Source organism: Tursiops truncatus, chromosome 10 (genome assembly GCF_011762595.2).
Source record: "Tursiops truncatus isolate mTurTru1 chromosome 10, mTurTru1.mat.Y, whole genome shotgun sequence".
Lineage (NCBI taxonomy): Eukaryota > Metazoa > Chordata > Mammalia > Artiodactyla > Delphinidae > Tursiops > Tursiops truncatus.
Genome location: NC_047043.1, coordinates 5105404 through 5132654, shown reverse-complemented (window position 1 = coordinate 5132654; position 27251 = coordinate 5105404). Strand labels below are relative to the sequence as shown.

The window sequence follows — 27251 nt, the reverse complement described above, 5'->3', positions numbered from 1 at the left end:
GAGAAGACCGTTTCTTAGAGAACTTCAGGCTTGCATCAGCCTTCAGCCCCGCACCATCCATGAGCCTCCCCTTGGCCGCTGGGCCTCAGGCAATTCAGCATGCAAACACGCTTTAGACCACCTCTGCATCGTCTCAGAATTCTGGTGCTGCTTTTGCCAGTTGTCTTCAGAAGTGGAAACAGTGAGAAACAGGGAGAGAAAAGTGAGCACTTTAATAGTCACATGTCTTGTTTTGGGCCTCTAGTTCCTTTTTTTTGTCCTCTAGTTCTTTATCACTTCAAGGAGATTCATTAGGTTTTCAAGTCATAGCCAGAATCTTATCCTAAGTAAATCAGGGAGAATGTTAAAACGTAACAAGGCTGAGGCTCAGTATTTTTATGTAATTGCAGTTGAGAATGATCCGTATTCTACATACTGAGGAGCTTTATCTTAATCTTTTAGGGTCTCTTAGTTCTATCGCAAATGACAATTTCTCTTTGAAAAATGAGGAAAAGAAAAATTTTAAATAATGGCATCCTTGTTCACTATGTTGCTATTTTAGTCCTCACCCCCCCCAGTTGTTTGATTGTTTTACATTATTCTCCTTCTGTTTCCCGCAGACTGAGAAGGCATCCGAAGCCCGTGACCGTGGTAGATCATACTGATGATCATTATAAAGAATGCTGTATTCCCATGTAATTGTCAAATTACACAAAATTAAAGATGAGTTCCTAAAGTTATGCTTCAGTCATGTTCAGCTTAGCTTTCCCCTCTGCCCTCAGATGAGGGCCTCTTTTGCCTCTGATTGTAGTTGGTTCTGTAATTGGGAGCCTTAATTTCATCCCCACAGCTCCTGCTTCATGTCAAGGCCTCATCGTTTTCATCTGGCCTGTCACAGTCATCTCCTTACTCGTGGCTCTGCCCCCAGTTCTGCTCCACCCTCCACAGAGTAGACAGAGTGACTGTTCAGAAACAAAATCTGGTTATACTCCCCCGCTACGTGAGACCCTTCAGTGCTTCCCAGTTGCATTCAGAATCAAATGCAACTCCTCAGCTGGCATCCAGGTCCTCTGTGGCCTAGCCCTTGCCTTCCTATACAGGCTTCTCGGTCACTGCTTCCTCCTCATCATACACCCCAACCACATCTAACACTTGCAATGTTTTGCACGTGCCGTGTTACCTTTGTGCCTGCTGGCTACTGCCCGGGTAGCTCCCCCACCTGGAATGCTCGCTCTCAAGTCCTTTTCTCCCTGTTACTTCAGTTCCCGCCTCACAGACATCTGCCAGCTGGAGCTCCGTCTGCTCCACGAAGCCTTTCCCACCCAGGTGGAGCAGACTTGCTTCCTCCCATGTGTCCTCATTGTACCCTCTGATAAAATAGCACCTATGGTATGTCATTACAGTTCTCTGCTTGCACGTCCCCTGACCTCACTAGAACTCTTCTAGTGCAGGAATTCTCATATTCATTTTTGCATGCCCCAAGCACCTACCCCATAATCGGTACTAGATAGGAGTCAAATATTAGACAGACTCGGGACCCAGGCCCAATGCTATCCTTGCTGGAGTAATTCCTAGTAGAAGGTACACCTGCTGCCGCCCTGTCCCACGCCAGGCCATGGGTATGGGTTCACGAATACCATGGCCCATTTGTGACACAGCTTTGCAGAAGAGGGGGTACAGTCAAAGGGCCTGTCTCTATCTGTCCCACTGAGACCCAGCTGTTGTAATAGTTGAGTTATGAGGACACCTTAATACTACCAATTCTTAGTTATGCTGTGCTGCTGAGTCACTTCATGAATTGTTCAGATCCTTGCTTCTGTTCCTTCTTCATTCTGCCAGCTGGCAGCCAAACCAAGGAAGATGAAACTCAGCCAACCTTGCTCCTTGTCATGTTCCTTAATAGGAAAAAGGTTGAAACAAACAAAAATATTGATTAAAATATAGTATTAGTATTATCTGTGGAGTTTATCTGTAGGTTTTCCTTGTGCCCCTTTTCCATATGTAGTCGAGAACTCGCTGCTTATGGAATAGGAATTCCATATGTAATCAAGAGTCAGCTCTTCTGTCCCTGAATGTCTTTCCTGAAAACTGAAGAAACAATTTTTTCCTTTCATTTTTATATGCCAGACATCTTAGAAGGAAATAGAAATGATTTAGATTAAACAGGACTGAAGATTAACAATTAATCATTTTTGTTAACCACTCCAGGAGCAGAGTCATTACTAAGTGTAGCACCCAGATCCGTCCATACAAGTGATGCGTTAAAAGCTGTGTAAGTGGTGAAATTTTACATTCCAAAAAATGTGATTACTATTCTTCTAATTTCTTCCTGTGAACAATCAAACATATTCTAACATAACATAAACAAGTGAATGCAGTGGCTTCTTTTCCAAATATCTCTCAATTTTCATTCTCACAGAATACCACTCTTGTATTGCCAGGCCTTTAGTAACATATGAAAATTTCCTGTGTCTCACCCCAACTCTTTTTTCCTCTCTGGGCAGGCAGGCTCTTCCTACTAACAACCAAATTTAAAAAGACACTAACACTGAAATCCCTTGGAATTAAAACCCAGATGAAAGGAGGTTTTGCCCTTATAACTTCCACCTTAACGTAGTTTTGAGGAATTAGTTCTGAGTTTAAACAAAGGAACCAGAGATAGCTAATTTTGTAAGATGTATCAGAAAAATGAATGTACATAACATATTGTCCTTTTGATAAATCCCAGAGCCAGGATGAAAGTATAATTATTGAATCAAGATATACCTTGAATGGAAGGGAAGAAATTATTCTATCTCACTGAAATTAGTTTTGCACTTAAATTAGTCAGGTAAGTGCAAGAGGGAAATATTGGAGAATCTATATCTGGCCCCAAAGGAAGTGCTGAATAAGTAAAAGCTATTACTATTGATGTTATTTTTGTTGAGGAATTCTATAAGATACATTTTATTATGAATTTTGAAGCAAAATTTGTTAATTTCTCTAATTCAAAAAGTTGCGATACGGTTTAAGACAAACCATGAGAAATGCACAGTAAGTTGCAGCTATAATAGTGTTTCATTTGAAAAATTAAGCCCTGAGAGCTTTGGAAGTGATTCAGGTTTTAAAAAGAGACATTATTATTAGTTTCATGGAATTCTCTAGGGAAAGTTAAGATATGATAGGAGAAAGACAAACATTAAGATGGTTAATGCGGGGGGAATTCCCTGGTGTTCCAGTTGTTAAAAATCCACCGTCCAATGCAGGGGACGCGGGTTCGATCCCTGGTTGGGGAACTAAGATCCTACATGCCGCGGGGCAACTAAGCCTGCGCGCCACAACTAGAGAGAAGCCCGCGTACCACAATGAAGAGTCCGTGTCCCGCAACGAAGGATCCCACATACCGCAGTGAAGATCCTGCGTGCTGTATCTAAGACCTGACACAGCCCCCACGCCAGAAACAAACAAACAAAAAAGATGGATAATGCAGCGTCTGGAATCTGCACACGAACATGGTGAAATCGTTGGACTGGAAGGATTAACACAGTTTGTCCACAAGCAGGGCTGTGTGCATAAGTGCTACATTTGCCAGGTGCGCTATTAGACATTTATGATCTTTTACCTACAAGTTGTCTCACAGTGAACGTACCTCCTTTGGCCCACAGCTCAAGGATGCAGCATCTAAGTCAGTGCTTCTTGGAATAAACATTTAGTGACGTTCAATAAGCCATGTGACAGCCTCTGTGTTAGAGGCCAAAGGTACAACGAAAAACCAGGCAGAGATCACCAAGGACCATGTAGTCTAGTGGGGGATATAGATAAGAGACTCTTTCCTAGATTGGTGCATGGGTCTAACTGTCGGGGGTGCTCTAGAAGCATAGACGAAATGGCCCTGGACTAGGGGAGAAAACCTCAGGGCAGATCTACAGAAATAATGACACCTGAGCCAGATCTTCATCACTGCCTGGGTGTTCCCCGGGTAGATAGAAGGGGAAGCTCTTCCCACACAGCACAGAGGCCTGAGGTATCCTGTGATACTCCCTGAACCACAAGTAAAATCTAAAACCCATGTTCTTCACATGGCGGGAGATGAAGGTGATCGTGAATTGTCTCATGTGCTTTGTGAAGAAGTGCGAACTTTGTCCTGAGAAGCTCTGAAGGCTTTTAAGTGGAGAAATGATGGGGTCCATTATGCATTTTGAGGGAATTCCCTGGCAGTCCGGTGGTTAGGATTCCAAGTTTTCACTGCCAGGGGCCTGGGTTCCATCCCTGGTCAGAGAACTGAGATCCTGCAAGCCACGTGGCCAAAAAAAAAAAAAAATTATGGGACTTCCCTGGTAGCGCAATGGTTGAGAATCTGCCTGCCAACGCAGGGGACACGGGTTCGAGCCCTGGTCCGGGAAGATCCTACATGCCGCGGAGCAACTAAGCCTGTGCGCCACAACTACTGAGCCCATGTGTCACACCTACTGAAGCCCACGCACCTAGAGCCCGTGCTCCACAACGAGAAGCCACCACAATGAGAAGCCTACACACCACAATGAAGAGTAGCCCCCGCTCGCCGCAACTAGAGAAAGCCCGCGTGCAGCAACGAAGACCCAACGCAGCCAAAATAAATAAATAAAATTTTTAAAATTATGCGTCTTGAAAGATCACCCTAATAGTGATATAAAGGGTAGGTAGATGGTGGGTGATGCTAGATCAAAAGTACCAGATAAGATACTGCTACAGTGCTCCAGGCAAGAAAAACCGAGGCCAGAAACTAAAATAGTGACAGAGGAAATAATGAGGAAGTTATGGATGCACAGTGGTTTCAAAGGCAAAGTGAAAAGGACAGGTAACTGTTAGCTATGGGAGTGAAGGGCGAGGAGTCTGGGAGTGAAGGGGGAGAGGTCTAGGAAGCCTGGCACGGGTCTGGGTGGTCGTCTTCACAGAGGTAGAGAACACAGGAGGGACCACTAGTTTGCAGGAAAGATAGGATGAGGGTGAGGTTGCTGTGAAACACCCGGGACATACTTAATAAGCAGTTAAATATATGCTGAGAAGGATCCAGTAGTCAGGGAGGTTCTGAAGACGAGGAGAGAAGGGTCATTGATGACCGAGGTCTCAGAGGCGGAAAGAGGGCCTCGGGTCCCCAGAACAGCGTAGGCTCAGACACCCCTCCCTCTGAGACTGGAGGTTAGGAAGGCAGCTCTGAGCTGTGCATGGTGTTGGAGACCCCGGCGGAAAGCTTGGCCCTCTTCCTGCAGGAGGAGGCTGGCGTGGCGGGAGAGGCGAGGGTCTGAAATAGCTGCAGCCCCTGCTCTCAGGGAGCAGAGCGTGGGCTCTTGCCACGGGGTACTAGGAGGAGGTGCAGTTTCCTCTCCACCTCACCGTTCCTCTATTTTTATCCACTTTCTTCTCCTCCCGCCTTGTTCCTTGTTTCCCTGACTATGACCCATTGCATCTTCTTGAGGACTTGCTCCATTGATCATTCTTACTCTCTCACACCTTTAATTTACAACTCTTTGTTGAATTCTTACCCTAGCCTTAAAAAAATCCTTCCTGCAACCCTCTTTTCCTCTAAAGCTATCATGTCTTATCTTAACCAAGTCTTTATTGAATTTGTTACAATATCACTTCTGTTTTAAGTTTTGGTTTTATGGCCCGGAGTCTTGTGGGATCTTAGCTCCCCGACCAGGGATCCAACTGGCACCCACTGCCCTGGAAGGTGAGTCCCAACCACTGAACCGCCAGGGAAGTCCTGTGATTCATAGTGTTTCTGATAAATATTTTTCAATATTGTTGGTCTCAACTTGCTGTTCTCATTTTTAAAGGCTGCATGATATTTCATTATATATAATTGAAATAACTTATTGACTTATATTTTGTGGACAGGGTTTCCAGTTCTTACTGGTAGCCCAGAAGTCACTGCCTTACATGCTTTGGCCCCAAATTACGTGCATTTGCCTTTGCCCACGTGGTTTCCTTGTCCTAGAATGCCCTTTCCTGCCCCAACTAAACTCTCTTCTCCACCTCCACCACCGAGCTCCTCATATTTGAAACATGTGCATCTTCCAAGGCTTAATCGAAATGTCACCTTCATCCTTATCTGAAAGTAATACGTATCTCTTCTATCTGTGGCTTTCTAAGGGTTCTTAGCACGTTCTTCCCTAAATTATAGCTCGTGGGTGATATCAGGCTGCAGCACAAAGAGCACTCAACACGGAATCATAAGACTTAGGTTCCAGGGTTTCCCTGGTGGTTCAGTGGTTGAGTCCACCTGACAAAGCAGGGGACACGGGTGTGAGCCCTGGTCCGGGAAGATCCCACATGCCACGGAGCGACTGGGCCTATGCACCACAACAACAGAGCCTGCGCTGTAGAGCCCGCGCGCCACAACTACTGAGTCTGTGTGCTACAACTACTGAAGCCCATGTGCCACAACTACTGAAGCCCGTGTGCCTAGACCCTGTGCTCTGCAACAGAAGCAATTGCAATGAAAAGCCCGCGCACCGCAACGAAGAGTAGTCCCCGCTCCCCGCAACTAGAGAAAGCCCACGCACAGCAACGAAGACCCAACGCAGCAAAAAATAAAATTAAAAAAAAAATGACTTAGTTTCCGGGCTCCTCCATGCTAGCTGCTGTGAGAACTGAGTTCATTGTCACAGCATTTTAAGAAGGATTACAGGACTGCGCTTATATCAATGTCAAAACGTCAGTATTTTGTACATTATGTCTACAGTTAAAAGACTGTAACATTTGCCTGTGTAAATATAACTTTTGGGACGAGTGAGTGAGAGGTAAGCTGTGAAACTGGACAGGGGTCTTCCCGTATTTCGGAAGCGCAAGCTTGCAACAGCAACTAGAATACACGTTTAAGAAATCCTAGCGAGCACGCTATGGTGGAAACTCGACGGTTCTGTAGCACAGTTGGGGATTCCTATAGGACCAAGGTCAAATATGTTACGAGAAGAGAATTTTCAAGATTTCACAGCACAGCTACCCCGCTGATGGGTTCCGCTTCAGTTTGGACTAGAGGAATTGAACATCCCTAATCGAAGACCTTGGCGCTGGAAGAATAGTGTTTCGGGAAACTCTGTTTTCTCCCTCCTGTGTTCCTACTCTCACTCCCCGGCCACATTCACAACACCTCTGACGCGGGAGCGTGCTGGGTTTTCCCCCACAAGCTATTCTCTGCGACACCAGCTGGGGGTCCCACAATGTAACTCAGTCCGGACACTACCTGAAGGTAGCATCAGATCCCACAAGACTGCTCCCGCCCACTTCAGATGCCAATGGCAAGTCCTGGTCGTCACCTGTGCCTCTTAATAGATCAGCTGTAAATCAGAGGCTCCCATGACCCCTTCCTCCGAGTCCATTAATTTGCTAGAGCAGCTCACAGAGCTCAGGGAAACACAGACATTTAACAGTTTATTAAAGGATACAGATGAACAGCCAGATAAAGAGAGACATAAGGCGAGGTCTGGGAGGGTCCTGAGGACAGGATCTTCTGTCCCCCTGGAGTTGGGGTGTGTCCCCCTTCCAGTACTTGGATTCTGTTCACCAACCTAGAAGCCCCCTGAATCCTGTACTTTGAGAATTTCTACGGAGGCTTCCTGACATCATCATGATTAAGCATTAACTTCATTTCCAGCCTCTCCACCCTCTCTGGAGAATGGAGGGTGGGGATGAAATTTCCTTCCAGTGAGGTGGAAGGAAAACCAGGAGAGTATGTTGTCCTCCAGCCTCGAGAAACAGGTGTTAAAAAAGGGGGTGGAGGGACTTCCCTGGTGGTCCAGGGGATAAGACTCCGTGCTCCCAATTCAAGGGGCCCAGGTTCGATCTCTGGTCAGGGAATTAAATCCCGCATGCACACCGCAACTAAGATCCTGCATGCTGCAACTAAGACCCGATGCAGCCAAAATAAATAAATAAATATTTTTAAAAAAAACTTTTAAAAGTGGGGAGGGAGGCTCAGATGAGGACTTTCGGATTCAGCAAGATGAGATGTTAGTGCAGTGGTGAAAATAACAACCCAGTGGAATAAGCGGAGAAGAAAATCGAGAGGTGAGATAGGAAAGTTTTACTGTGTCTGAGGCAGACAAGCGAGGCTGTTGCTGAGGGTACCAGCGGCCACGGAGAATTTTTTTTTTTTTTTACTTTTTGGCCGCACCGCCAAGCATGTGCGATCTTAGTTCCCCAAACAGAAATTGAACCCACGCCCCCTGCAGTGGGAGCGCTGAGTCTTAACTGCTGGACCGCCAGGGAAGTCCCAGAATTTTGTTTTTTAAGATGGGCAATATTACAGTATATTTGTATGTGGACGGGAGCGATGAATCGGAGTAGAAATTCATGAGGTAGAGGAGAGATGGCTATTTTCAAAATCACACGGTTTTGAGCAGGAGATGAGATCCAAACCACAAATGACGGCTGACCTTTGATAGGCCCATATAAGTTTTTTCTTGGAACGGGAAGGAGGGCAGAGCATGAGTGCACAGTTGGAGGAAAGCGGTGAATGTGATTTTGTCTGTTCTTTTCCGGGAAATACGAGCTGAGCAAGGGTGGGCAGGGGAGTCTGTGAGTCGTGAAGGAAGAGGACCAGGTTGGGGACAGTCTCCCCTCCCACACCCCCATAGTATTCCTTTTACATAAAGATCACAAAAGAATTTTTTACTTTCAGAAGTAAAGTACAAAAACCATAACTCTTTTTTTAGCCCTTGCTAGGTGAAAGAACACAGAAGTCTTTGCTGGCATATAATAAACACAACTTTTTTTTTTTGCTTGACAGTTTTTCATTTCTTATTAGGTTTACAAATGAAGTTAGATTGCAAATTTGTGGGGAAAGATGTAACTTATAACAAATTCAACAGATATTTTCTGAGTTACCACTGGTGTCAGGCGCTGTTCTATAACATTGACTAAAGGCACAAAGGTCCCTGAAGTGTGACAGACAGGAGATGTAATAAACTATATATTGTGTTAGAAGATAAAAAGTGCTATAAAAAAGAGAATAGAGAGTACAAGGGAGGGGCTGGGGGTTGTAATTTTAAACTGGGAATGAGGGTGAGCCTCATTGAGGAGGTGACTGTTGAGCAAAGGTTTAAGGACATGAGGAAGTTCCTTAGCTACTGGGTTACCTGAGGGAACACCCAGAACAAAAACTGGGGCTTCATAGACACATTTGCTAATGATGCTGAGGGAAATCTTAAGAAATTCAAGGAAAAGAAAGCTCTGCTCTTACAAATTCCAAGGAAGTAAAATGACAGAAGTGGAGAATCAAGTGTGGGTTTGCCTGAGCTGTAAGAATGAGAATAACCGGGATGTAGTATATTTCTGGAAAACACAGATCTACAAGGAGATAGATGCAGAGGTGAGAGAGAAAAAACATGGAGAGGGGCAGCAAGGGGGAGAGCTCTGGGTGGGCACCCAGGGAACGCTGCTCATTACAGGGAGAATGGAGATCACAGTAGTGCAGAGTTTGTGGGCACCAAGATCAGGGCTACCGCTTTTGATTTTTGTACTAATTGGACAGTCGCACAGGTCTCTCTCTGTTTTCTGTTCGTACGTTTTCATTTTCACATCAGTCCCGTCCTGAGCAGGCACACTTTGTTCCTGTTGCCCCTTTAGTGGCTGGCTGTCTAAAATTCAAGTCCCAAGTAAAATCTATTAGTAATCATTTAATAATAAAACTGGAGTGGAAGTCCCAGTTTAAGCCTAAACTGGATTATCCTCATATGTTCAGGCTCTATCTAAACATGTTCTGAGAACTGAAGAGACAGGCCTACTAGGAATCTCTTTAACATAAGGAATGAGGATCTTCTCTGCCAGAAACTAGCCCTCTGAAGGGAAGAGGGAGACAGCCCTGGTCCAGTGAAAGAGAGAAGAGGTGATTCTGAGTGTACAGCATGATTACATGTATATATCTCCTACTGCAGTCCACAGCAGATTCTTCCCGGTGCTGGGAGACAGCAGCAAGTTAAATAGTAGGACGTGTTTTTCAAGAAAACCCTGTCAGGCATCAGGAGCTCAGAGCAGGTCTGATTTGAAACTCATGGAAAAGAAAGTGCCTCAAAGTTGGGGAGGGAGAGTCTTCCCACGCCTGTAGAGAACTCAGCAAGGTTCAGCCACATCAAAGTGGTGTGCGCAGTCGTGATGTCTTTTCGCACAGAGTGGCAGCTTTGGTAGCCATGCGCAAGCGTGGAGGCAGCAGCTATAGTGGGAGGAGCCTTCTCAGGGAGCCCCTCCCCTTCTGCCAGGTGCGTTAGGAGGAGCAGCCCTGGCGGCACTGGTGGAGCGGAGCTGAATTGGTTCAGACCAGCACTGTCAGGTTTAGCAGACAGAATTAGATGGTGCCTGCAGCAGCCACAAGCTACCTTTCCAGGGGCCCCGGGGCAAGGAGGCCTTGAGCAGAGCCAGTGCAGGAGTAGAGCAGCAGAGGTCCTAGACCAGTGGAGCACGCAGTCTGGAATCAGACTGCCAGGTTCAAATCTTGCATCTGTCATAGACTAGCTTTTAAGCCTTGGGGAAGTTACAAAACTTTGTGTCTCAGTTTTCTTCCCAGTAAATAATACCCGGCTCATAAGGATTTTCAGAGATTAAATGACAGGAATTGGCAATAGTAAGCACACCATGTGTTAGCTTATTTGTTTCATCATTCGTATGACATCTCACGCTGGTCTAGCGCAACAGTACCTGGAATTCACATTGTTTAATTGCATGACATACCAGATTACTGGCAGCAACCCGAAATGCACACTAGATGAGAAGGAAAGTGTCCAGCCATTGCCGCCCCCATTCTGTGGTTCCTAAATGCTTACTCTGTTCCAGGCCCTGTTCTAGGTGACTTATAGCTCTGGAATGTCAGGTAAGAAGTTAAGAACTGTCACTGTTTAACTGTGGGTGAGGGTGTCTGCAGAGGGGGGACAAGAGTTTCCACTGTATATTTTTTATGCTTTGGGTTTTTTTTTCTTTAACTGTTATATATATTCCAAAACATATGCTTGCTTTTCAGTGCCACACACTGGCAGTTCATGCTCTTTATAAGGCCACTATTTAAAATTACACGAAGACTTTATTGCGCCGGTCACCCGGCGGATCGTCATTCAAATAAAGTGACCACTAACGACGCTAATTAATTGGAAGGGAGGGACGGAGGGCGGGGCGAGCAGCAAACCGCAGGTCACCAGCCCGCGACTGTGACTGAGGCGGACTCTCGCGGGAATCTCAGAGGCCCTAGCAACCGGCCACGTGACTCCCGGGGCCGCCCAGCTTCCCCAGGCTCCGAGCCCAGCAGCCACGTTGGCGGCGTTTCTCTGCCAGGGAGGGGGAGTGGCGAAGGCCGTGCGTGGTACGTGCCCCGCTCCTCCCCGCCCGAAGCCCGGATGAGGAGTAACGCCATTACCGCCGGAGCTGCCGAGAGTCGTTGCGGACGGGGACTGGACGCCGGAGCGGCCGCGCCATGAAGCCCTTCTCCCGCCTGCTGCTGCTTCTCCTGCTGGTGTTACCCGCCACTCTTTTGCTCCGAGGCCGCCCTGGAGGTGAGGCGAGGGGAGTGGGCGGCGGGGCTCGGGCGGGTGGGTGGGAGACGCCGCGACCGCAGGTTTGAAGCTGGAGGCGGCGGCGGCGGCGGCGGCGGCGGCGGCGGCGGCGGCGGCGGCGGCTCCGGCTCCTGGGTCCGGCGTCCGCCTCGCCGGCCTCTCTCCGCGGCCCCCGACCCCTGGCTCGCAGGGCGGCCCCCAGCGCGCCAGAGCCTGCCTGGCCCCCGCCTCCTGCACGCGAGCGCTGGACTCTGCCGGCGAGCTTGCTCGGGGGCGGCGGGCGGCGGGCGGCTTGCGGCTCGGGCTCGCGCCTGCAGCCGCGGCCTCGGCCGGAGCGAGGAACGAGGGCCGGCGGACAGGCTGTGCCCGAGCGCGCTGCGGCCCCTGGCGCTCCAGCGGCCGCCGCTCCACCCCGTCCCCGCCCCTCGGCGCTGGGCTGACGTGTCTTTAGCGTCCGCGCCAGGAGTTCTCCATTCATTTGCTGAAAGCCTTGTTTTCTGCTAGCCTGAACTCTGAGCCGTGCTGCTGGTCCTCTCCCCGATTATCAGCACATCCCTCTGTGGTCCCAGGTGTGTTGATTTCCCCAGAACTCACCCGCCTGTCTAGCCTTGCTCCAGGCGGGCTGAAGAATCCCTGGGCATGTCCGGTACTTGCGCCCCCCTTTTGCTCTCCTTTTTTTGTAATTATTTTTCCCGTTTTGTTTTGTGGAAGCATCGCATTGTCCTGAAAAAAATGTAGTCTCCTTCGAACTGTACGTGTTTTTTTTTTTTTTTTTGCGGTACGCGGGCCTCTCACCGCTGGCCTCTCCCGTCGCGGAGCACAGGCTCCGGACGCGCAGGCTCAGCGGCCATGGCTCACAGGCCCAGCCGCTCCGCGGCATGTGGGATCTTCCCGGACCGGGGCACGAACCCGCGTCCCCTGCATTGGCAGGCGGACTCTCAACCACTGCGCCACCAGGGAAGCTGGAGCTGTACGTGTTTTATCTAGGTTTATTCCAACAGTTAACCTGGTGTGAGAATAGATCGCAGGACGTCAGAAATGTGGAAACTTGGCTTCTTACCCTGGTTCTATCGTGAACTTCCATTTTCTCCTCTGTGGAATTCAGTCTGACTAAATGATCGCTAGAGTTCCTTTTATTCTGTAACTTTAAGCAAGCTGTGTGGCAAAATGAACGATAGTGACAGGTATCCACGAGTTCTTTTGCAAAGAAAAGTGAACTGACTGGCTTCTGTTTAACGGATAGAAAACCAAGTGGGAGAATTAACCAAAACCGTTAATTCATTTGCAGGTTTAAATAGGAATGCTTTTCCTTTAGGAGTTGCTTGCTGGTCGATGTTTTCATTTTCTTTAAGAAAATTTGGTAATCGTACTTGTCTAGAATCTAAAGTATATTTTTTCAGGCTTTCTTTTCTTAAGAAACATCAGTATCTAACTGGGTATCTTTGAACACTTTTTGTGCAGAATGGCCTGTCTTTCAAAAGATGTTTTCTCTTAATTTTTCCAATGTAAAAGTGTAAGTTTTTTTTTAGGCACAAAATTGTTACTGGTTAGCATTAAAACATTGTTTTATAAATGTAGGGTGAAAGCCATTGTATATATTGAGAAGTCTTGAAATTTAACTGAGTACAACTTTATTATGTCAGTTGTAGGTATTCTTACCGGTTTTACAAAATGATTTGTAAATTATAAATGCACTGTTTAGTCTGTTCAGCCAGCAGCTGAAGCTGATTTTCAGTTCATAAAGTGTGGTTCAGTGTTCTTTAATATTTGGCATAAGTCTTAACGGGCAGTAAGAACTCAAGGAAGTGGGAAAGACTTAAAATGCAGTCCCCTTAGTATATACTGTTTCTCCTGAGTATTACAGCATGTGTACGTACTTCCTTTCCCATGTTTTTTTTCCCTCTACGTAATTGCCACATCATCATTCTTTCTGAGAAATGTTGGAAGAGTCACTAGAACTTTGAAATTTCTTTTGAGGGTCTTGCCTGAAATAGATTTAATGTGACATGTACTTTTGCCTATAAAATTATGATGTATAGTTTCTTGGCGTTATAGTTATGCTTACTTTCACTATGATGTTAAGTGTAGGGGAAATAAAAAGTATCTTAAAACATGTTTGAAGTTGTATGCAAAAATAAATGCATGCTTTCTCAGCTCTCAAACTTGAAATTACCAATATAGTTTTTACTAAACCAAATGTGTTTTATGAGAGCTAGGTTTCACTATGGATGTCATACAGATATTTGTTCCTTGGAATTACATGCTATCGAGTACTAAGAGTTTTGAGCTGTAGTCAACTCTAATAACAGGATTTCTTGCCTAGATATTTAGATTGCTCTTTTCCTTTAGACCTGGATTTTTTTGGTTTGTTTTATGTGGTTAATGATAGATTAAATTCTGGAGTTTCTTACTTTTAAAACAAACTTACTTTCTTTAATGTGCTTAACAGAGTTGCTTGACTTTCTTTATTTGGGCTTTAAGGCATCTTTAGTTTTAGCAGTTCATTTTTCCAGTTGCTTTTTAAAATTAAACAGCATTTCCCACTAAAATTAACGTGCAGTTGGTAAGACGAGCAGTAAGGTAAAATCACATGAATATTCTTAGACACGTTGTAATTTGGCATCACTCGAGTGAGCTGGGAGATTGAGTTATTCCGAGGGAAAATTTTCGTTGCCTATATACCTGAGATTTAGAAACATTGGTATTCCAGGGTAAAGGTTAACTGCCTGTTCTTTATTTTATTGTTAGGCTCATTGGCAGCGGCTCAAGATCTTACAGAAGATGAAGAAACGGTGGAAGATTCTGTAATTGAAGATGAAGATGATGAAGCAGAAGTGGAAGAAGATGAACCCACAGATTTGGTTAGTGCCGTATTTGAGTTAATACATATATATAGTGTATCTATATCTATATGTATTTAGCCCTTATATAGACAAATTTGGTATTAAAATTCTTGCTTTTAGAGGTTTATTACTGGGATCAAAGTGGATTGAATTTGGGAGAATGGGGCCAGTCATTGAGGATGATCCGTAAGTATTTTCTGGCGCAAGGAGGGAGACGTGAAACAAAGAACAGTTCAAGGTGATATGAACGTGAGTCTGTGAGGGTAGCATTCTAGTAGGACCACTGGACCATTTGTTGTTGGGTTTGGGATACAGACTACTTTGCTTTCTGGTCTTGGGCAACTTATCTTTCTGGGTCAGTTTCCTCTTTCTTCTTTTTTTCTTTCATTCAATAAGCAAGTATTTATTGAGTTCCTACTGTGTGCCAGGCACTGTTTTAGATTTCCCTGGTGAACAAACCAGAGATTCTCTGCTCTCATGGAGTTTTATGTTCTTGGGACAGTGTGTATGCATTTTGGTGGCAGGGGGTGAGGAGCGGACAATAAACAATATATAAAGTATGTTCTGTGAAGATTCTGCTTAGAAGGAGGGCTTGGAGAAGATCTCTTAGAAGCTAACGCTGAGACTTTTACTATAAAATTATAGTGTGACAGTAAGAATATTGGGCTAGAATCAAGATCATTGTGGCATGCTTCTAGCTAATTTTATTTTCTCTCTTAGACTACTGTAATTTATCCTACATAGAATTGGTTTTTAACCACTTTTAAACTCCAAAATCAGTTCTCTGTGAAATCTTAGCAACAATATTGTCTTTGATATCAGAAGGTGAAGGCCATCAAGTGTGGACTCTGTCGGATTTTCTACATTCTACTTCTGAATATATTATTCACTCATCTTTTCTACATCTCTCCTTTAACAGTGAGTTGTCTTTACTCTCTTCTAAGGCCGGCTCTACCACCACCACCTTCTCCCCATCTGGTCTTGTGAGATCTTGTTTATTATCCTCTTTCTTTCTGTAACTTTAAGCATTGATCCTTCTCGGTGACTTAATTCTGTTAAGCTGCAGATGTGCTCACATCCTCCACTTTGTGTTCCTCCACCTGAAGTTGCTACACGTTTTCTTTTCTTTTTACCAGCACAGTTCTTGAAAGAAGAAATTGTACCACTTTCTCTTCTGCTCATTTCACATTTGTTCTCTAACAGTGCTTGGTCTGGTCCCATGTATCTAGTAAAACTGTTCTTCCTAACTCACCAGTGACCTAACTGCCAAATTCCTGGCCTGGAATTTCCTGGAATTTCCATTCCTCCCCTGTTTGACCTCTTTAGCATTTCCTGAGTACCCCTTCCTTGAGTCCCCTCGTTGACCTCTGTGGCACCCCCATTGGTTCTCTCTGTTTAGCGGCTGCTGCCTGGTCTCTACTACCTTCTCTCCCCCGCTCACTCCCTTAATGTTGATGACACCTGTGGTTTTAACAACCACCGCCTTACATTGATGACTTCCAGATCTCGTTTCTAGCCGCCTACCTTACCGAGCTCCATTCCTCTGTTTCCAGCTCTTTGTGGGATAGCACATCTGGATGTTCCATAAGTACCTCAAATTTTATCTGTCCAAAATGGAATTCAGCATTTACCATCCATCTTCCTTCCATAAATTAATTCTGTTTTGATAAGGCTCCGGTGCTTCAAGCTTTTACTTTGTTGCTTTCATTTCTTTTTATTACACAACCTGTTAATCAAATCCTAGGGATGGTTTCTCAAGTATATCCTTTTCTCCTTATTTGACAGCTTATGGTTCCTACCTTCCTGTTTCTGGTCTCTTTTCCTGTTTGTGGGTCTCTTTTCCCAAAAGTAGAAATTCACTAAGTCTTTGTAAATGAAGGTATCATTAAAGATACTTAAAATATAACTTATAATACAATTGAACGAATTGTACAACAGTCACTGAAGAAACGTTTTGAGTGCCTTAAGCATATGAGGTGGGTGTGGAGAATTTTTAAAATGTAAGACGGGCTTTGCTCTTGAGAGGTCTGTATTGGGAGAGAGAGTATTTACATAAATGAAAAGTTAAATGCCAGTAAACAGTGGTGCCCTTAAGCATCTCGATTTATTAAGGGCCTGGACATTTCAAATACATGAGTATCTGTAATTCTCATTGATGCCTGGAGAAATGCTGCACTGGGGTTTAAAATTTTTAGTTAAAATTTGTTGACATTTTTAAACAATTTTCTTTTTTTTTTTTTTTTTTGCGGTATGTGGGCATCTCACTGCTGTGGCCTCTCCCGTTGCGGAGCACAGGCTCCAGACGCGCAGGCTCAGCGGCCATGGCTCACGGGCCCAGCTGCTCCGCGGCATGTGGGATCTTCCTGGACCAGGGCACGAACCCGTGTCCCCTGCATTGGCAGGCAGACTCTCAACCACTGCGCCACCAGGGAAGCCCATGGGGCAATTCTTAATTGGGATGGAAAGACCAATAACCAGGCCCTAGCCCTAGCACGGCTCGGCAGAATGTGGATGCGGGACAGAGCCAGCTCTGCCCCGCCCCGTGTTGTCCCTGGCTGCTTTCGTGCTGCCCCCGCAGTTGCATAGTTGCAGCAGGGACCTGTGGTCCCGAAAGCGGAAGACACTTGCTACCTGCGTCCTCAGGCCAGCGCCTCCTTTGGAGTCTCCTTCCCTTCGCCCTTGTCGGGGAGGGGTGGCATGAAAAGTGTGTATGAGACAACTTCTTTTCCCGGAAGGTAGTATTCCTGGCATTTAAACTAAGGGGAAAAGTAAGTACTACCCATTTTAACCAGAAACTAAATGTCCCTTTGAAAAATACTGTTTTTAAACTTCTTTCAAACTTTACAGAAAATTTACCAACCCACAGTCTAGAACCTCGCAGTTCAAAGTGTTATCTAAGTACCAGCTTCATGGGCATTTCCTGGCATGGGCATTTCAGATACATACAGAATCTCAGGCTTTACGCTATACCTGAGCCACAGCTGCAGAATCCCCAGGAGATCAGCGTGCACGTTACTCTTCGAGATGCACTGCTCTTGAAGTTTTATTTTCACTGATGAGTTACAATGAAATTCATTCCACTACTAATCCCAACACAGCCTTGGAGAAGCAATGTATATATTGTCCCAAATCTAGTGAAGTCATTATTCTTAAATGATGTTGTTTTTCTTCCATAGTAATCTGCTTTTAACATTTTTCTTAGGCTGAAGATAAAGAGGAAGAAGATGTATCTGGTGAACCTGAAGCTTCACCAAGTGCAGATACAACCATCCTGTTTGTGAAAGGAGAAGGTGAGCGGGGAATGTTGGTTGTAATTCAAACACAGGAATTTTATAAATGGCGAGCTCAGTTTTGGGGGGGCGTTAATGATGATTAAGGTCTTTATTTTACAAGTATGGCGTAGACACATTTTGGGGAAAAACCCACTTACATGTATGAATACCCATATCTGTAAGGTAGCGTTTCTGGCATTTAAACTACGGGGAAAAAATAAATACTATCTATTTTAACTAGAAATCAAATGTCCCTTTGAAAGATACTGTTTTTAAAGTTTTTTCAAACTGCCACAGTAAAATAACATTGATATTTTGAGTGTAAACATTAGTGAAATATTATATCTTTACAGTTAGGCCTTGATTAGAGCCTGTGTTGCATTAGAAGAAAATTAACTAATGGCTTATATTTATTGAGAACTATGTGGCAGGCACTGTTTTCAATATTTTGCATGTATTATTCAATCCTAGTAGGAACCCTAAGAGGAGAGTTATTGTTGTTGAACTGAGGTTTAGAGAGGTTACGACTTGAACAGGGTTACTCAGTTAGTAAACAGATTCTGAAGACAGGATTCAGACCCAGATGTGTCTGACCCCAGAACCTGTACTTACTGGATGAAGCAGCTCTGTAGACCACAGGATAATTATCGAAGACTTATTATTTGAGGTTATTCATTCTCTAGGTCTTCTCAAGCTTTCTGTTTTATTCCCACATACATTCTGGCTCTGTGCCTACAGAAAGTATGATTTGAGAGGTTTTTGTTGTTGTTGGTTTTTCCCATTTATTTTTGTAGCTGCCTCCTTGGGGCACGTTTGTTTGCATTTTGACTAACTGCAAATAAGGATTTTGCCTGATTGATTTTTTCTTTGTTATGTTTTAATAGATATTACAGTTTTCAGGTGAACCTCTTAGACTTTACCTTTCTGTCATTTTTCTCTCCGTTATCTGCACAGATTGCAGATACTGAGTTGGAGGTGAAGGTGACTTCACCAAGACATGTAGCCCCACTGCAAGATAATCTTACTCCTGAAAGTATACAACTCCTTCTTAGACATACAACTCGGAAGTGATCTGGTCTGAAATTGAGGTGCTCAGTTCAACTCTTAAGTTGGAATGCTGCCATGGGGACAAGGGTTTCAGCTTCCACACGAACTCCAAGTTGCTAGTTAGTGGATGGCTGGAGTGCTCTACTGAAAAGGGTTCTGAAACCAAATCCATGCATAGCAGGAAAGGGTGCCAGAATCCGTTTGTAATGTCTGCTTATTTTGTACCCTGTGAATGTTTTCTAATCTTCCTGTCTCTTCTTTTGTATCTTAGATTTTCCAGCAAATAACATTGTGAAGTTCCTGGTAGGCTTTACCAACAAGGGTACAGAAGATTTTGTCGTTGAATCTCTAGATGCCTCGTTCCGTTATCCTCAGGACTACCAGTTCTACATCCAGAATTTCACGGCTCTTCCTCTGAACACCGTAGTGCCGCCCCAGAGACAGGCAACTTTTGAGTACTCCTTCATTCCCGCAGAGCCCATGGGTGGCCGGCCCTTTGGTCTAGTCATCAATCTGAACTACAAAGATTTGAACGTAAGGCTCTCTAAACCTTCTTCTTCTTCTTTTGTTTTTTTTAAGTTAAGAATGGATGAGGACAGTTGACATTGTTTAATGAATATTCTTATATTTATTCATTCAGGTGCCTATTTTGTGGTTGAAAATAGGCAGCAGGGAGGCAAAGATAAATTGTACACCTCTGTCTTCAAGTCTATAATCCAGTGGGGCAGATGGTTGTAGACAGACAACATCACAGCATAAGTGATACATACTAGAGACAAGTAAGTGCAGGGGTAGGAAAGTGAAAGTGACTCCAGCTGGATCTTAAAAGGAAAAGGAACAGTGAGCCGCACAGTGGGATCTGCTACTTCTTCAGATGTTAATATATATTAAGTAATTTTTGTACCTCCTTTTGTTGCTTGCATTTTGCCCATTTTACTGCTTCTGTTGGTAAGTTTTAAGGACTTTCTGTGACTATTTTTATGTCATTTTATACACTCATAGAGAAAATGTAACCAAATTATTTTTAGGATGTTAGTAAGGTTTATGGTTTATGAGAACCAAATAGCCTAATATAAGCTCTGCTGTCTTTCTTAGGATATTTTACTATCTTTCTATAGGATACATATATCCAATGAATGAATGAGAGAAGCCCACTAGAATTTTACTGCTGGGAGTTGACCTCTAGATGCCAACTATCACGTCCTCCTTCAGATAGCAAGCACATGTAAACCATTCCCTGTTGAAAAAGTTTTCTGAGAAGGAAATTTCATCCTCTCTTGGAAGCTTATTCAACCTTTTCATCACCCCAGTATCAACATATTTACATCTGAGTTAAATTTCTCATGCTGCAGTTAAGTTTTCCTTTTGTGTCTTTTTTTAAAACTACTTAGTGGAAAGTGGGAAAGAGTTTTCATCTTTTTTCTTTTTTGGGGGGGGTGGTGCATACTGCACTGCTTGCGGGATCTAAGTTCCCTGACCAGGGGTTGAACCCAGGCCCCTGCAGTGAGAGCGCCGAGTCCTATAACCACTGGACCGCCAGGGAAGTCCCCATCCTTATTTTCAGAACAATGTATTAAGCCTCCTCAACTTTATAGTTTAGTAGCTTGAAGGATTGTGTATTTCATCAAGTTTTCAAGCAGAATTAAACTTAATCCAACAAGCATATATGTAGCTTCAGTTCCATTTTGAATGTTTGTTTCATCTTGGAATTGTCACTAGAGGAATGCTGATTGAAAGATCTTGGAATAAGACTTAAATCGTCATAGTTCAGCAATAAGTGGTGACAGTTTTGAAAAAGTACTACCTCGATGCTTCACACAAAACACAACACAGCTGTGTGTTGTCCCAGTGATTGTCATGTATTTGAAAACTGAAATTGTGTTGAGCTGACAGAATTATTTGGAGACCACCACAGAAAGAGATTTTGATACTGAAAGTCATTAACCCATTTAATATAAACTGATTTCCAATCCGTTGCCGATTTAGAACATGAATTTGACTTTTGTTCAAGTCTAGTTCTTAAAATGATGTTCTCTGGAGCTCCTGTGTGCATGTTCATGGTCTTCCTTTCTCGTTTGGAGGATTACCTACAACAGAAGCCAGGGCTTCTAGCTGAAGAGTGTTCTGTGGGCTCTGTTTCTTTCTGCAAGTTATCCTGTTTTTACTTTACTTCCCTGGTTTCTCACACCTCTCATCCCCGTCAAAGAAAGTGGGGACAACTTTAGCAAAGTTGGAGGCCTTTTTTATTTTTGAGGAGAAAGTAACATAACGTTGAGTCCCTGGCATTGAATTGGTGCACTTACGTACGACTCTGTTGAGTCTTACTGACGTTCTAAGTGATGAGAAAGCGGTATGGTATCTGTAGGGTATCTGTAGGGTAACAGTTTTAAGAAATCTTGTAAGCTTTCATTCTTTCAACACATTTCCGATTTTTGTGATTTATTTTTTTAACAGGGCAATGTTTTCCAAGATGCTGTCTTCAATCAAACAGTTACAGTTATTGAGAGAGAAGATGGGCTAGATGGAGAAACGTAAGTGAAGGTCGCAGTGTGTAGGTCTTGGTCTCAGAAGGTAGGGCTTGCTTCCGTCACTGTAGTTTTTAATGGTGAAAGATTAGGTGTAGATTGGGTGGAATCCTGACTACTTAAATTCATACTTTAGATGATTCTTACAACTATTAATACCAAGTTAGGAAAGATAGTTAAAACTAACAAAAAATTGTTTTAGAAAGTTTGCGTTTTGTTCTTCCCGTCTTCAAATTGTTTTCCACCCCGTCCTCTTAAGTTGGTCATCAGCCTCATCTAAGTTGCATGGCTCCAAAATTACTATTGAAAACATAAACCATAAGATTTTATCTTGAAAAATGTGTCCTTTGCGAATGATGAATCATTTTTCACTATGTACTTATGTAGTTCACTAAAAGTAACTTTCAATAAAATTGTGCAAAGTCTAATATTTGAGGAAGACAGCACCTAACGCAGCTGTTTAGCTGAGCTTTGACTATAACAAATTATGGAGTAATTCATTGTAGATCATAGGCCTTTTTTGGGGGGTGGGGACTGACTGTTGTTAAAGGTAAATTTATAAAACTGTTACCTGGATCTACATTTAATTTAAAATATTTTGTTCCTTTTCCCCACAAATTATTTGAAAAAATTATATTTTGTTAGAATTATTGTAATTAACTCATACCTCTTAGGAGTTTAAGCACAATTATAGTTTTAATTAGCTGTGGTATTTTTTATGAACTAAAGCCAGTTTATATTTTCTCTTTTTATATCAGAATCTTTATGTATATGTTCCTTGCTGGTCTTGGGCTTTTGGTGGTGGTTGGCCTTCATCAACTCCTAGAATCTAGAAAGGTAAATATCGATAAACAGCTCTTACAGCCTTACTTCAAAAATGGTTACAGTACTGAGTACAGTCTAGTTATTTGTGGCTTCTTGCTCTCACTGTGGGTTTGTAGTACCTTTTTTTTTTTTTTTTGCGGTACGCGGGCCTCTCACTGTTGTGGCCTCTCCCGTTGCGGAGCACAGGCTCCGGACGCGCAGGCTCAGCGGCCATGGCTCACGGGCCCAGCAGCTCCGCGGCATGTGGGATCTTCCTGGACTGGGGCACGAACCGTGTCCCCTGCATCGGCAGGCGGACTCTCAACCACTGCGCCACCAGGGGAGCCCTGTTGCACCTTTTTAAAATAAAGCCTGAATGAAGTGAGAGTAGCACGGACATATATACGCTACCGAGCGCAGGGTGGTTGGCTGGTGGGAGGCATCAGCATAGCCCAGGGAGATGGGCTCCGTGCTTTGCGATGACCTGGAGGGTGGGGGGCCCGGGGGGTCGGGGCTGTGTGGGCATGTGGCTGATTCGCTTTGTTGTGCAGCAGAAACTAGCACGCTATTGTGAAGCGGTTGCACTCCAGTGAAGACCTATTTTTAAAAAATAATAACAACGATAAAAAGAAAAGCCTGTTCCCTGGTGGCGCAGTGGTTGAGAGTCCGCCTGCCGATGCAGGGGACGCGGGTTCGTGCCCCGGTCCGGGAGGATCCCACATGCCGTGGAGCGGCTGGGCCCGTGAGCCATGGCCGCTGAGCCTGCGCGTCCGGAGCCTGTGCTCCGCAACGGGAGAGGCCACAACAGTGAGAGGCCCGCGTACCGCAAAAAATAAGTAAATAAATAAAAGCCTGAAGAGGAGACCTTGGGTGTCTGATTTGGATTTGTGTAGACTCTGCTGCCACGTGCACTTGGTGTCCTTTGTCTGCATTCTCCAGGATGATACTTAACCTTCTCGCTGTTACGTAACTCTATAGTCTAGATTTTTTATTCCTAAAACTCAGACATTAAATTTCATTCTTCTGTTTATCATACTCTGTCATGGATATGTATTTTATCTATAAGTAATGCAGCTTTATGTATTTGCTTTAATACTCTTGACTATAGGGCTGACTTCTGATTAGCAGTTAAATGAGTCTTCATTTGAAAAAGAATGAATGAATTTGGCTGTATTTAAGTCAGAATTCTGTTTCGTGTTAGAGTTGTAGAGTGGCAACATTGAAGCACCTGGTGTAATCATGGTTTCCTGTCTCTGAACATGGTAGCTAATCCTGCCACTGTATCCTCATGTCCCTCTTCTCCCCTACCCTGCCAAAAAAAAACCAACCCCCAAACAAAATAACCCATACTATTCCTCGCAGTATATAATGTGATTTGTGTCCAATACACTGATGTGAACTAGACCCTAAACAATTGCTGGACATTTTGGTTAATCTTTATTTATTAAGCAGTAAGTCAGGCAATCAAATCTATGTAAAATTAGCAGTAAATGTCATTAATAAATCCTTACTTTTTAAAAGAAAAATACTTAGTGCTTGAATGTTAATTTTCATAACTTCCTTTACCTTGTTTTCATAATAATCAGCATTTTTGCTGTAAGTTTATGTATTAGGTATAAGCCAGTTTTTCAGTTATCTCTGTGTATTCAGAGTCCAGTTTTTGGACTGTAAAATTAATATTCTGTTTCTTATGTAAATAATTAGGTGGGTTTTTTTGTTTTGTTTTGTTTTTTTAAAGAATAGGACCAGTGGAATTGAATCACCTTCTTACTTTCTAGCATTTTGGCTGCAAATACTCAAGGAACAAAGTTTGAGGTTGTTAGCTTAAATGGGATTGTGTGTTTCTGTTTTGTTTTATTTATGCCAGCTGTTTAAGTGTATTTAGCTAATAATGCAGGGATCTGCCTGCATGCAACATTTCAGTAATTATCCCAACTTTTGTTTAATGTGGAAATAAGTTTTTATTCTTTAAGATTTGATTCCCCAAATGAAAATCATTGTAAAAGTAGAAGTTCTTACTTGGTCTACCAATTGTATAGTAACATATGAAGCTTTATAGCAGAGGAAAAGGCCGTTAGAGACTGAAAATAAGTAATTGTGCAGATTTATTCCTTATTCTTTATAATTGGTGTAGACATGATTTTCCTGTCTCGTTAAAAAAATATTTGAGGAATATGTTTTAGGACTAAAAGAGAACATGTTTATTAATATATTTAAGTGGGTAGCTTGATGGGCGGTTTTAATATTATAGTAAATAATATAATGGAACTCCTTTACAATAATGTTTTTATGTGCTCTTAGCGCAAGAGACCCATACAGAAGGTAGAGACGGGTACCTCGAGTCAGAGTGATGTTGACATGAGCTGGATTCCTCAGGAAACTTTGAATCAGATCAGTAAGTACGCTTACAGGCTCGCCTGGGAAGCTTTTCTCTTAAATGGAAATTAAGTATCTTAGATTTGGCAAAAAAATGCTTGGTCAACACTCATCTTTTCATGGCTTGTACGAATCTAATATGATGAGCAATGAATGCATCACATTTTTATTCTGTGCACTGTATTTATGCTTTAATTTAGAAATGCTTCCACATCTGCAGTTTGTATACAAGTGTGTGAATTCTCTATATTCCTAACCTTTTTCCTGTCTCTCTTCTTTCCTGTTGCTTCAGTGCAGAGTAGGAGAGGTGAGGCAATTCATCTTTTTAATGGTGTTTGTTGTGGTGTTGGGAGCTGTTGTTTGTGAATACTTTACAGTAAGTTTATTGAATAAGGGAACGGTTTTCTATCACCATATTTATTAGAAAAACTGCCACCTACCCACTCTTTTTGAAAGAATAACCTACAGTACTGCCTGATAGTTTACCTAACGTATATTTCAGTTTTTATTATATATGCAGTTGGTTAAATATTAATCTTTATAGAAGAATATAGATTTTTTTTTCCAGTTGTAATTGGACTTTTTAAAAACATTTACCATAAAAGCAGTACGGCTTCATTGCTTTTTTTAAAACAACTTTTAAAATTTTTATTTATTTATTTATTTTTGGCTGCATTGGGTCTTCGTTGCTGCACGTGGGCTTTCTCTAGTTGCAGGGAGCTGCTGCACGTGGGCTTTCTCTAGTTGCAGTGAGCGGGGGCTACTCTTCGTTGTGGTGCTTGGGCTTCTCATTGCAGTGGCTTCTCTTGTTGTGGAGCACGGGCTCTAGGCGCACGGGCTTCAGTAGTTGTGCCCCAGGGGCTTACTTGCTCTGCGGCATGTGGGATCTTCCTGGACCAGGGCTCAAACCCGTGTCCCCTGCATTGGCAGGTGCATTCTTAACCACTGCGCCACCAGGAGGTCCTGTCCTTTTTTTGGGGCGGTGAGGGGAAGAAAAAAAGTTCAGAGATAACCTCCTGGCTCCACGAGTCCCATTTTCCATAAATAATTGGTACTTACGTGTTAGTCTAGTGTTTTCTATACGTGTACCAGCTCATATGTCTGTTGTGTCTGTGTGTGTTTACACAGATGGCATCATGTGACACACAGTTCTACAACCTGAGTTCTTGTGCCTTGGATGTCTTTTTTTGATAATTATATATTTACCTTATTCTTTTTAATAACTACATAGTATTCTTTTACAATTCTTTTATATAAATGTGTCAGAATTAAGCCTACTCTATATTGAAGGATGTTTGTTATTTCCAGTTTTTTGCTCTTAAGATTAATACTCTAATGAATATTCTTAATATATAAAATTACGGGCTAATTTAAAAAATTAAGATGTAATTGACATATAACATTAGTTTTGCATGCACAACATAATGATTTGATATTTGTATAAAATGTGAAACGATTACCACATCATCTAGCCAACAGCACCCCACACAGTTACAAATTTTATTTTTCTTGTGATGAGAACTCTTAAGATCTGTTCTCTTAGCAACTTTCAGATATACAGTACAGTGTTGTTAACTATAATCACCATGTTGTATATTAAATACTTGTGACTTATAACTTAGAAGTTATAAGTTTTGACCCCCTACTCCTACTTTGCCCACTCTCCTACCCGGGATAATTTTTTAAAAATTAATTAATTTATTTTTGGCTGCGTTGGGTCTTTGTTGCTGTGTGCGGGCTTTCTCTAGTTGTGGCGAGCGGGGGCTACTCTTCATTGCGGTGCGCGGGCTTCTCATTGCGGTGGCTTCTCTTGTTGGGGAGCACAGGCTCTAGGCACATGGGCTTCAGTAGTTGTGGCTCGTGGGCTCTAGAGCGCAGGCTCAGTAGTTGTGGCGCACGGGCTTAGCTGCTACGTGGCATGTGGGATCTTCCTGGAACAGGGCTGGAAACCGTGTCCCCTGCACTGGCAGGCGGATTCTTAACCACTGCACCACCAGGGAAGTCCCTCGGATAATTTCTTAAAAGTAGAAGAGCTAGGTCTAAGATTATGCACATTGTAATTTTTATGGAAAGTGTTCCATTTCCTTCCCGAAAGGTGGTGCCAACTTACATTCTCAGTAATGTGTAATATTGCCCGTTTCTCCTCCCCTCTTACTAATCATTCTCACGTGTTAAGTATAATAAAATGTTTTAATCTGCCAGCATGTTACAAAATGGTATCTCATTTGCAGTTACAGTTAGGAATGAGGTTTGGCTTCTCTATGCATATTTGTTGGCTACTTATTGTTTCTTTTCCTGTGAATTGGCTGTTCAAGTTCTTCTCAGGTTTATAAATTGACTTGTCTTTCTATGTTGAAATGCAAGTGCAGTCTGGTAGGTGCTTTAGTAAGAGCACAGGAGGGGCCTTCTCCAGGTAGGAGAGTAGGGAGATCATTCACAGAAGGGGTTGACATTGGCCAATTCTTGAGTTCTGTGAGGGGGAGTCTTTTTTATGTGCTCTGCTACAGCCTTCTGACTTTCCTTCTAGCCAAATGGCAGCCATCGGATACCTTAAAGCAGAGAAATAACAAATTCATGTTTTTTGAAAAAAATTATGTGATAGTCTCATGGAGGCTGGCTAACAGGTGGGAGCTAGTGGACCCAGGGGTACCAGCCAGGTGATTTCAGCCAAGCATATGAGGACCCATTAGGGCCTAAGCTAAGGCAGAAGTGAAGGGGAATAAAAGGGAAGAGAAAGGTATTTCAGAAGTGGAGCTGGTTGGGGTTTCAGTGGCATTTTGGTAGTTGCAGGAAGGGAGGAGTCAGGGTGCTCTGAGTTTGGGCAGCTGGATGGAAGATGGTCCCATTAACAGCAGGGACTCTAGGAGGAGGAGTGTCTGTGCACAAGGAGAGAGGGGTGTGCGCTGG

General features: G+C 43.5%; 2 protein-coding genes across 3 annotated transcripts in view; both read left to right on the top strand.

Annotated features, from left to right (window-relative positions):
* CAGE1 (cancer antigen 1) overlaps nt 1-11169 on the top strand; it is a 54507-nt gene extending 43338 nt beyond the window's left edge. For both annotated transcript variants that reach the window (XM_073810297.1, XM_073810295.1), the window contains exon 11: nt 600-11169. In XM_073810297.1, coding sequence (XP_073666398.1) covers nt 600-644 — 45 coding nt within the window. In that variant the 3' untranslated portion in view covers nt 645-11169. The remainder of the gene's footprint in view (nt 1-599) is intronic.
* Nucleotides 11170-11304: 135 nt separating this feature from the next.
* SSR1 (signal sequence receptor subunit 1) overlaps nt 11305-27251 on the top strand; it is a 21370-nt gene continuing 5423 nt past the window's right edge. The window contains exons 1-7 of the mRNA XM_019945028.3: nt 11305-11477; nt 14226-14338; nt 17523-17610; nt 18911-19173; nt 21094-21170; nt 21923-22001; nt 24270-24363. Coding sequence (XP_019800587.1) covers nt 11399-11477; nt 14226-14338; nt 17523-17610; nt 18911-19173; nt 21094-21170; nt 21923-22001; nt 24270-24363 — 793 coding nt within the window. The 5' untranslated portion in view covers nt 11305-11398. The remainder of the gene's footprint in view (nt 11478-14225; nt 14339-17522; nt 17611-18910; nt 19174-21093; nt 21171-21922; nt 22002-24269; nt 24364-27251) is intronic.